At 39.5% G+C, this 12,194-nt stretch overlaps 1 protein-coding gene across 22 annotated transcripts in view; it reads left to right on the top strand.

Annotated features, from left to right (window-relative positions):
* The window catches only part of macf1a (microtubule actin crosslinking factor 1a), a 599,180-nt gene that overhangs the window by 381,056 nt on the left and 205,930 nt on the right, over nt 1-12,194 (top strand). For 17 of the 22 annotated variants that reach the window (XM_072548450.1, XM_072548451.1, XM_072548439.1 and 14 more), the window contains one exon: nt 2,291-7,399. The exons of the other annotated variants lie outside the window; for them this stretch is intronic. In XM_072548450.1, the coding sequence (XP_072404551.1) occupies nt 2,291-7,399 (5,109 nt within the window). The remainder of the gene's footprint in view (nt 1-2,290; nt 7,400-12,194) is intronic. 22 annotated transcript variants of the gene reach the window in all.

The following is a 12,194-nucleotide window of genomic DNA, read 5'->3' as shown; positions in this document are numbered from 1 at the left end:
CACCTCGCCAAGACCTTCCCCACACCTCCACTTCTCACCTGAAACAGATCAGTGTTCATAGCAAACTGCACGGCTGTCACGACAACATACAACCTTGTCATGGTAGGTGCTGCAAGATGTGTTAGAATGTCGACACAGATGCCACCGTTATGCGTGGGGGACACATCCCACGATGCCAGTGGCAGGTACTCATGCGACTCAGCCAACATTGCCTATCTCATACGCTGCAGGCAAGGATGCCCTGAGGCGTGGTACATTGACAAGACAATGCAGAAGCTACGGCAATGGATGAATGAACACCTCACAACAATCAACAGACAGGAGTGTTCCCTCCCAGTTGGAGAACACTTCACTTCAGCAGTCCAGGACGTTCGACCTCGCACCTTCAGGTGACTGTCCTCCAAGGCAGTCTTCCGGACAGGCAATAACGAAAAGTGGCCAAGCAGAGGCTGATAGCCAAGTTCAGTACTCAAGAGGATGGCCTCAACTGGGACCTTGGTTTGATGTCAAACTACAGGTTTGCAATATGCGCACACGCAGACTGATGCATGGACTCGCAACCTCTCACAGACTTATACTCTTTTACACTCGCACATAGATAGACACACTGTCACAGAACTCATAACCCCCTCCCCCCCCACACACCCCGGCATGCGCACGCACACACACACACACACACACACACACACACACACACACACGTTTGTGAAGTAAATTTGCACTTGCAGAATCACGTTTTACTTTGCTCAAACACTGCATGAGTCCATGTAAGATTCTGTAAATCAGTTTTTAAGATTAGAATCAGTCTCTCACAGTGCAGCTCATATCTTAATGCATTATCTGGGCCGACATGACACCACTTGTTAAAGTTCACTTAAGAATGTAAGTTTTAAAAAATGTTTTGTGATTTACATGTGAAAGAACTGAAACCAACATGGTCATTCTAACAGATGAGAGACTTAACAAACAATCCAGGTCTTTTTCAATATATAATTTGTTACATCACACTAAACTTTTTTTTTGCAATAAATTCTGTGTCTAAGGATCTCATATTCCACAACCACCTGATGAAGGAGCAGTGCTCCAAAAGCTAGTGCTTCCAAATAAACCTGTTGGACTATAACCTGGTGTTGTGTGATTTTTAACTTTGTATATCCTTAGACAGTTGACAAATGACAAGAATGCTAAAAGTCTATTAAGTGTTTTGTTAGGTCAAAACATTACCTGCCATGTTTGCTGTCTTGCCTGCTTTTTCCTTTGTGCAATGCTTAAGCTCACAGTATTACCATCCCACAACACTACAAGTCCACGGAATATGCATAAGTTAATACTTCGTCACTTTCTAAAATCCATTTATGATGTTTAATTAGATTATTTTATAATTTTGAGATGTGTACAGCAACATTTACAAGTGTACAACAGTTCATAAATTTTTAGTATAAACCACAAATGGCAATGCAATTTTGTTGTTTTAATATCTGTCAGCTCATTAATGTAACTTTCACATTGTGTGCATTGTCAACCATTGCTCCGTCAAGATTAAATGATTGTTCTTGTTAACATAATCATCTTTCAGATTATCAAGCACTCGAGTGCATTTTTTTCTTAAAGACATTCTCTTGTAATTTTTCCTAGTGAGGGATCTAGTTTCCTATAACTGATTGCAGAGCTTTTTATTTCCTGCTACATCAGAGCCAGACTCAATTGCCTAGTTTCAGAGACCACTCAAAGTTTAGTCTATTATCACAAAGCACAAGTTAGCTACCTACCAGCAGCAGAACTGACTAGAGTTGCATCAACTTAGGATATTTCATTCCATGACAACATGATGCTGAGATATCTCTAAATGCGATAATGGAACTGGCAAAGAGCTTCTCTGGTTCGGTAGTCTACCTAAAGGTGTAGTGACGATTAGAAGTGAAAATATTGCTTTCTGAAGGGAGTTTCAAGCCAAGTTCATACCCGTCACTAAATCTGGCAGATTTCACATAAAAAGTGGACTACACCAGAAACTGATTTAAAGTCATCTGAAGTGGGGCATGTTAAAGTGATAAACTGTTATGAATCAGCTAATATACAAACTGCAATGGCTTCAATTTCCTTTAGGTTTTGTAGTTTTTAATGCAAAGTCAATACGAATTGTCTTTCACCTTCTGTAGTTTTAAAATGGTTTTGTCAAAATGAGTATAAATTAATTACTGATAAACCAAAAATTGCTCTTTTAAATAAGCATGTATACTTATTAGTTGCTTGAATTTCAGTGACCTAACATGTTCTTTACATTTTCCAGGAGAATGAAACAATTGCAGGTGTGATTGACCTAGGAACGGTTGAAATGTTTTCAATTTTCCATGCCATGCAGAAGGGCCTCATAGACCAGGACACAGGGTTCGCTTTGCTGCAAATTCAAGTCATTAATTCTGGCCTCATAACACCTGAAACAAATGAAAGATTATCAGTGGAAGAAGCTTTCGAAAGAGGTGCACTAGATAACCAAACAGCTAAATCTTTAAAAATTCTGGAGACTGCCATACAGCTGCTGAAGAGCACAAGCTTTAAAAACAAGAAGCTTCTGCCTGTTGCTGCTGCTGTTGAAGAGAGGAAAATTGAAGAGCATGTTGGGCTGAAGATTCTGGAGACACAGCTTTGCAGTGGTGGTCCTTGTCACCCATCAGTGGATGAAGCTATGAAGTTGGATTGGACTTTACAACAGGGACTGATTAGTGCTTCTCTTCACTCAAAGCTGAAAGCTAGACAAAGAATGCAGAAAAGTCTCATTGATCCAAACACAGGAGAAAAGCTCAATCTTTCAGAACTGATGGAACGGTGCATTATTGATAAAGAAACTGGTTTGACATTATTTCCAATAAAACAACTTGCTGGTGGAATGGTGTGCCTGAAATCTGGTAGGAAAGTTAGTATATTTCGTGCTATCCAGGAAGGCCTGATAGATCAGCAGGTGATGGTAAGACTTTTAGAAGCCCAGCTGTTTGCAGGAGGCATTGTAGATCCCAGAACAGGGCACCGATTAACAGTGGATGAAGCAGTGAGACATAATTTAATTGATCATGACATAGCCTGTTCCATATTAATTCGCCAGATCCAAATGGGTGGTGTTATTGATCCTGTCTCGGGTCAGCGACTAACACTAGATGAAGCTGTGCAACGGGATTTGATGACATCAAGAAGTGCATTGGTTATATTGCAGTCCCAGTTGTCGTTTAAGGGTTTGTTGTGGCCAGAATCTGGTGAAGTCCTTCCTATGGCTAATGCATTGCAACAGGGACTTGTCTCCACAGAGCTTGCACACAAAATCCTGAAGAGGAGAGCGACAATATCAGAACTTTATGTCCCAGAAACAACTGAAGTGCTGTCCTGGGAAAAGTCAATTCAACGTGGAATTGTAGACTCTAAAGTTGCTAAGGTGTTAAAATCTATTCATATACCTGATGTGATACCAAATATGAAAGAACCAAGTACTCCAAACCTGAGCAGATTGAATTGGCAGTCAACTTCTGAGAGCCTGGCAAATTCCAGTTTGCCATGCCTAGATACGGACAATGGTACTGAAGCCTCTAATAGTCAAATAGCGGAGGTAAAGCTGTTGTCATATTTGATGGCACAAAGTTACATGGATGTGCACACTGGTAACAGGTTACTTTTGGTTGATGCTGAGTTGAATGACATCACAAAAGAAATCATAGGTGCAACCATGGTCATGAAAGGGAAAGGTCTGCTGGAGGAATGCAGTGGAGAGGATAATTTAATGGAAATAAACCCTACAGATTTTGTTGCAATATGTCATTCAGGTAATGCAAAGTTAGAGCAGAATGACAGATTAAAAACAAGTGATGAGAAGAAATCTGAAGTTGTTCGTAGAAAACAGGAGTCAAGCTCAGATGGACAGATTAAGGAAACTATGATCAGCAAAGAAATAGTCACTAAGAAAATAGACTCACCAGTCTTTCAAGAATTAGATGATAAGTCAGGAACAAGCAAGAATGTTCTCTCAACTAAATCACAACCAATGACTAAAAGAAAAAAGAAAATGATGAAACATGAGACTGATGAGAAAGAAAAGCTTAAACAAACATTGGATAAATCTAAACCTGTCACTAGTGTAATCATTAATGAAATTGCTACTACTGACAAATCTACAGAATTACAATGTAAAGCACCTATATCTAACAAAGATAATGACACTTCACTTTCTGCAGTAACTGACATGAAAAGTCAATCACCTTCTCAAAAGCAGGTTAACATTAACAGAGAAACCTTTGACCTGCAGCCAGCTGCACCGTTAATTGGCTCTATAATAGATGTTACGGCATCAATGGCTCAAACGTCACTTCAAAAATCTCATGATAACTTGGTAGTAAAAAATATGGTTGAAACTTATAATGGAGATGCTTCTCTGATAAATGCTAGCACGAGTGAACCAATATTATTTGAAGAAAAAATTGAACAAGATAATCTGAATGAGACAATAAAAGGTAAAAGTGAACAGCTATCTGATGGGCGAAATTCTGAGCAGTATGAAGGAGTAGAAGCTGTCCAATACTTAGAACCTGCATTAAAGTCCATTCCAACCAAAGAATGTTTGGAAGAGAAATTGGCATTAAATTTTCTGATTGACCAGCTTCAACATGGAGGCATCATTGATGATCAAACAGGACAAAAACTAGCACTCAATGAAGCAGTGGCCAAAGGGGTGCTGCAAAGCCACACTGCTCTCAAACTGATGGAAAAACTATGCATCTTCAGTGGCTTCTTTGATCCACAAACCCATGAGACATTTACAATAGCTGAGGCAATAGATGAAGGACTTGTGGATGAACAGTTGATTCAGAAGATATTTAATTCTGAGAAAGTTATTTGTGGAGTAATTGATTCAGAAAACTCTTCCATACGCTCTATTAAAGATGCAGCTGAAGTTGGCCTTCTGGATCAGGAAACTGCAGCTAGAATCCTGGAGGGACAAGTGGTTTCCGGTGGAATCATTGACTTAAAACGAGATAAACAGTTATCTGTGACTTTAGCATCAAAAATGGGTTTGGTGGCTAATGCACCTTTGGATAATTTGACCAAGCTGGAGAAGGCCATTAAAGGAAAGGAATCTGATGATGATGCAAGGCTGAGAAAGATCTCATTACAGCTGGAAATGAATGGCATAGTGGATCCTCAGACAAAAGAATGCATCTCCATTGTTGAAGCAAGAAAAAGGGGTATCCTTGATAAAGCAACCATTCTTAATGTTTTGAAAAAACAGGTTGTTTTGGGGGGCATTAACCATCACACATCAGGAACTAGACTTTCTGTAACTGACGCAACAAAATGCGGCCTAGTTGACCAAGACGTAGCTGATGAATTAATTGAAGTAGAGAAAGCTTGTCAACATGTGTATCTCCATCCTAAGACAATGCAACCAATCACTTTGTCTGAAGCTGTAACATTGGGCCTTGTGAGTTCAGACTTTGTTTTGCAGGTGAAAGAACTCCAGGCTTTGAGTGGAAGGTTCAAAGAACCAGGAACATCTAAAAATCTGACAATAGTTCAAGCAACAAAGCAAGGATGGTTAGAAACATCTATAATGGAAAAGGCAATGGCTTCTCCTGAAATGAATGAAGGAATTGTGGATCCTGCACAGTGTGTGATATTACCTTATTCAGAGTTAATAAAAAAAGGAAAAATTGACATGGAATCTGGCAAGAGATATTTGGAGGTCAAATATTTTACAGGAATTGTAGATGAAGACTCTGGCAAGACTTTATCTGTTGCTGAAGCAGTAAAAGCAAAGAAAGTGGATCCAGTGCCAGCTTTGCGATTGCTACAGGCCCAAGCTGATAGTGGTGGAATTGTGGATTGGGCGACTGATAGCCGAATGACTCTTGCAAAAGCTACAGAGTGTGGGCTATTAGATGACAACATGCTGAAGATTATTGCTACCGATCAACTTTTGAATGGAGGAATATTTGATGCACTTACTGGAGACAAGGTGCCACTGGTTCAAGCAGCTGCAAGTGGTCTTATTAGTCAAAACATGGCCAAGGAAATAGAATTAAATTTAGGTTTTCTTAGTGAATACCCTAATCCTGACAAGACCAATGCTGCAAAGATGGTAGAAATTGTTAAACCCATAATGCAAAAAACCTCTTTCCAGGAACTATCTTCAAATGAAATGACCTCTATGTTCCTTCAAAGAGCAGATACTGACGATCAGTTGAGTGGTGAAATTAAAGTAGTTGGTTCTAAAAGTGAAGAGCTTTTGTTACCTGAAGTGCCTATATCACCAAAAATGAATAAAATGGAAGTTAAAGAAGATATATTACCTCTTACTCATAGTACAAGTTCACTGACAGTCGCTGCTCAAGAAGCTTTGGTGTGTATGGACAAAGAGACTGAATTTGGAGATGCCAGCAAAGTGGTTGAAGAAGAAATTGAGCTTTCTAATGGTTCAGAGGAATGCTTAAATGTTCTGGAGAAAGAACTGGATGTTATTTGTTTGGAAATGAGCGATTGTCCAAAGTTCACGGAAGGAAATGATCATAATTCTAGAAATGAAACACAAAGCATAATTTCTAACAATTTAGAAGGTAAGAGTGTTCAAGAAATCTATTTTGTGGATAATGAAAAGAAAGAACCCAAATCAGAAGAAAAGGAACAACTGATTTTATCAAGTATAAAAGATCTTCCTAATTATGGGGCAAAGGAAATAAATGAATTGGCTAGATACCAACTGGAAGATGAAATCTCAATAGAGTGTGTGCCTATGAATCATAAAGAGAGAGATGCACTTTTAAGAAAAAACAAGGAAACCGTTCAAAAGCTGGATGTAGAAAATGTATCTGAAATGAAGTTTCTTGGAATGGCAACAAATGTTAAGCACACTGAAGAATCAAATGCAGAAGCAGAGGAAAAAGAAAATCTAGAGCAAAGTGAAAAATTAGCAGGTAAAATATCTGATGAAGGTAAACTTTCCAGTGCAAGCAAAACAGCACGATCTGTTGTGCCCACAGAAAGCATGTTTCTAACTAACGACACAATAAATGAAAACTTAATAATACTTTCAAAAAATAAGCACCTGTGTCCAGAATCAAAAGAAATATTCATCACAAAGTTAAGTGAAGGTGAGAGATCAATAGCATACACAAATGAACAGGAAAAGACTGAATTTGGTCAAAAGCTGAATAACTCCTTGGGCCAGAACATTGCAGTGAATTCTGAAGCAGCTAATAAGAGTGTCCTTATCGTGGACAATATTGAAACTGACCAGATGACCAGTGAAAGCCTCCTCCAGAAACAAACTGAAGAACTAACATTTATGAAAGTGAGTGAGCAAGGAGGAGATAACAAAGATACCAGAAGTACTGAGAACAGATCAGATGAGGAAGAAAAGCAGGTAGCTATAACATATTGAAGAACAATTTTTTTTAAAAAGTTTGTTTGTTTTTTATTTTATTTGTCTTTTCACACTTCGATTACTTAAACCCAACTGAAAGGATTATCTAACTGTAGACTAGGCTCCTCTGAGTGTTGTTCCATATCAGGCCCATTAGTGTGAAATAATAGACATAAGTGTGTGACTTCCTGTATGATTTCCCCCCTCTAATTCACTGAAGGCTAGCATCTAGCTTTTGTTTAATATACTGCTGAATGTAGTACTGTACAGTTAGATTGGTATCTTCAGTATGATTGAAGAATCATGTCCGTGAGATCACATACTGCTGCTCTGTGGAATTACTGATTTTGCACCTTGCTGATCTTTTCTCTGGCCTAACCTGTACCTTTGATTTAAAGGTAAATATTTGCAAACTGTTATATTCTAAATGTGAAATGAGATGCAAATATTTAGAACCTTGATTGCAATATTAATGGATCAGTAGCATTAGTTTGAAATTGTTGAAGATAAAAGTGAACACATTTACAGTGAATAGAGATTTTGCTAATATACAGTAACAGGCAGAGGCGATGACCTCATGGTATTATTGCTGGATGGTTAATCCAACGACCCCGATTAACATTCTGGGGACCTGGGTTCAAATTCCACCAGGGCAGACAGTGGAATTTGAATTCAACAAATATCTCGAATTAAGAATCTAATGACTGTGTTATAAATCCATTGCTAATTGTTGGAAAAACCTATCTGGTTCACTAATGTCCTTTTAAGAAAGGAAATCTGTCATTCTCACTTGGTCCAGCCTATATGTGATTGCAGACCCACAGCAACGTGGTTGAATTTCAACTGCCCTCTGGGCAATTAGAGATGGGCAGTAAATGCTGCCTAGCCAGGAATGCCCTCAACCCAGGAATGAGTAAAGAAGAAAAACTACAGTATGTTGTTGCAGTATGCTACTGTGGGTCAATGAGTCAAAATTTATAGTAGAATAATTGTAGTAGAATGACAATATTAAGCAATCTCATGTCAAAATGAAATGACTTGACCATAATGGCTGAAATGAGAAAAAACTTTGGCACCCCCAAAGTTTGATCACAGGATTAAAATATGCAGTTTCCTATACAAATTGTTAGGCCACTGTTGGAATATTGCATGCAATTCTGGTCGTCTTCCTATGGAAAGATGTTGTGAAACTTGAAAGGGTTCAGAAAAGATTTACAAGGATGTTGCCAGGGTTGGAGGATTTGAGCTCTAGGGAGAGGCTGAACAGGTTGGATGGGTCAGTTTTCCCTGAGCATCGGAGGCTGAGGTGTGACCTTATAGAGGTTTTCAAAATTGAGGGGCATGGATAGGATAAATAGACAAAGTCTTTTCCCTGGGATTGGGGAGTCCAGAACTAGAGGGCATAGGTTTAGGGTGAGAGGGGAAAGATATAAGAGACCTAAGGGGCAACTTTTTCACGCAGAGGGTGGTATGTGTATGGAATGATCTGCCAGAGGATGTGGTGGAGGCTGGTACAATTGCAACATTTGAGGCATTTGGATGGGTATATGAATAGGAAGGGTTTGGAGGGATATGGGCTGGGTACTGGCAGGTGGGACTAGATTGGGTTGGGATATCTGGTCGGCGTGGACAGGTTGGACCGAAGGGTCTGTTTCCATGCTGTACGTCACTATACCTCTACGACTGCCTATGTCTCAACTTGCACCAACTCCCATTCCCTTATCATCCCTATAATCACTGAACTACATTGGTTCATGGTGAAGCAATGGAATTCTCATCATGGTTTTCAAATCCCTCCATCTGATCTCCTTCAGTCCTACAGATCTCTGCAATAGCAGTGTTTCTGTAATTCTGGCCTCTTCTGTACTCTGTTATTTGCTTCACTATTGGTGGACATATTTTTAGTTGGCTAGATGCTACACCTTTCTGCCCTTCTGTCTTGTTTTTCTCTTAAGACACTCCTCAAACCTGCCATAATATCTCCTTATGCAGCTATGCTATATTCTATTTTACAACATTCCTATGAAGCATCTAGGCTATTATTTACTATATTGTAATTAATAAAGGAGTATAAGTTGGTGTTCAAAGCTTTTCTGACTCAGTTTCCAAAGATAAATTTCACAACTTCTTTGAGTGTTTACAAAAGAGTTTATCTTTTCTCTCTGGAGCAAATACAAAGTCTTCTGATTATATTACATTCTGTTGACTTATTGGACCAACCTTTGCAGTCAGGCACTACTCATTACCTCTGCACGTGCCCATAAACTACTTATTGGACTTTGTAAGGCAGTTTGCTGCAAATTAAGAATCCAAGATATGTAACTTCAAGCGATGTTATTACAGATGGGACTTGAACTTCGGTCAGCTGGCTCTGAGGTAGGGATACTAGAATCACTCGAGAGTAGGTTGGACCTACCTGAACAGGGCAGCACTTGTATCTCCTTAGACAAGCATATTGAACCATTATTAATGAGCGTAACAGAGGCTGAACCAGAAGGGTTCAGATAATGAACTTATTGGCAAATCAAGTACAGATTGAGAAATAAATAAAAAGGAGAGGAGGCGTGCTCATGCTATTGGTGAGGGTTTAAACTACTTTAGCAGAAGGATATGATACAGAGTGGAGATGCAATTGGGATAAGACAAACATAGAAGAAAAAAACAAGTCAGTCTGTAAGGCATAGCATCTGTAATCAAGTTAAGATGCAAGGGAGAATGGCAAGATTGATGTTTATTTACATGTAGGAAATTTTGCAGATGATTTGAGGTTGCTGATTTATGCATAGGGATAGGATATCATTGCTATCACAGAATTAATTTTAAAGGAAGGGTGGGACTGTCAGTTCAATATTCCAGGATGTAGATTCTTCAGGTAAGAAAGGGAGGTCTGTAACAGAGGAGATACTGTAGTAATAATTGATTCTTAAATTTGAACACAGACAATGCTATCAATTGGCATTTAGCAATATCTTGCTAACTGAGATGATTTTGTGTATCGTCTCTCAACTACTTAGCTCCAGATCTCATTTTAGCCTTGGACCAAAGCATGGACATAAGTTAACTTCCAGAGATGAGGGGAAGAGTGGTTATCCTTGATAGAAAGGTACAAGAAGGAGGTGTTAGCAATTCTGGAGAGTGTGAAAATACATAAGTCCCCAGGGCCAGATAGGATTTATCCTATGATTCTCTGGGAAGCCAGGGAGGAAATTGCAGGGTCTTTAGCTTTCATCTTTGTCGCCATTGTCTACAGGAATAGTGCCACAATACTGGAGGATAGCAAATGTTGCCCTCTTCATCACGAAGTAAAAACAACCCTGGTAATTTATAGACCAGTGAGCCTGACTTCAGTTGTGAGTAAAGTGTTGGAAAAGGTTACAAGAGATAGGATTTATAATCAACTGGAGAGGAATAAGTTGATTAGGGATAGTCAATGCGGTTTTGAAGGGTAGGTTGTGCCTCACAAACATTGATTTCTTTGAGATCATGACCAAACAGGTGGATGAGGGTAAATCGGTTGATATGGTGCATACGGATTTCAGTAAAGGGTTTGATAAGGTTCCCTACGATAGGTTATTACAGAAAATACTGAGGCATGAGATTGAGGGTGATTTAGCGGTTTGGATCAGAAATTGGTTAGCTGAAAGGTAGAGGGTGGTGGTTGATGGGAAATATTCATCCTGGAGTTCAGTTACTAGTGGTGTACCGCAAGGATCTGTTTTGGGGTCACCCCTGTTTGTTTGTAATTTTTATAAATGACCTAGATGAGGGTGTAGAAGGATGGGTTAGTAAATTTACAGATGACATTAAGGTTGGTGGAGTTGTGTATAGTGCTGAAGGATGTTGCAGGTTACAGAGGGACGTAGATAAGCTGCAGACCTGGGCTGAGAGGTGGAAAATGGAGTTTAATGTGGAAAAGTGTGAGATGATTCACTTTTGGAAGGAGCAACAGGAAAACAGAATACTGGACTAATGGTGAGATTCCTGGTAGTGTTGATGAGCAGAGAGATCTCAGTATCCATGTGCATAGATCCTGAAATTTGCCAGCCAAGTTGATAGGGTTGTAAAAAGGCATACAGTGTGTTAGCTTTTATTAGTCGAGGGATTGAGTGTCAGAGCCACGAGGTCATGCTGCAACTGTACAAAACTCTGGTGCAGTCGCACTTGGAGTATAGCGTATAGTTCTGGTCACCCCATTTTAGGAAGGAAGTTTTGGAAAGGGTTCAGAGGATATTTACTAGAATGTTGCCTGGAGGGAAGACCTTATGAGGAAAGGCTGAGGAACTTAAGACTGTGTTTTTGTTAGAGCGAAGAAGGTTAAGAGGTGACTTAATTGAGACATCTGATCAGAGGGTTAGACAGGATGGACAGTGAGAGCCTTTTTCCTCGGATGGTGATGGCTAGCATGATGGGACATAGCCATAAATTGAGGAGTGATAGATATAGGACTGATGTCAGAGGTAGTTTCTTTACTCAGAGTAGTAGAGGCGTGGAATGCACTGCCTGCAATAGTAATAGACTCGCCACCTTTAAGGGCATTTAAATGGTCATTGGATAAACATATGGATGAAAATGGAATGGTGTGTAGGATAGATAAGCTTCAGATTGGTTCCACAGCTCGGTGTGACATCGAGGGACGAAGTGCCTGTACTGCGCTGTTATGTTCTATGTAGCACTTGACAAGTAATAATTGGAAGCAGCCTTAATATCCAGTCATTTTAAGGTCATTCACTCTGATCAGAAATAGCTAGGTTCATAGCTTGCACAAGCAGCCTCCAGTGTTGGAACTAAGCCTGTA

Source organism: Chiloscyllium punctatum, chromosome 27, assembly GCF_047496795.1.
Source record: "Chiloscyllium punctatum isolate Juve2018m chromosome 27, sChiPun1.3, whole genome shotgun sequence".
Taxonomy (NCBI): Eukaryota; Metazoa; Chordata; class Chondrichthyes; order Orectolobiformes; family Hemiscylliidae; genus Chiloscyllium; species Chiloscyllium punctatum.
This window is presented reverse-complemented; position numbering and strand designations above follow the sequence as displayed.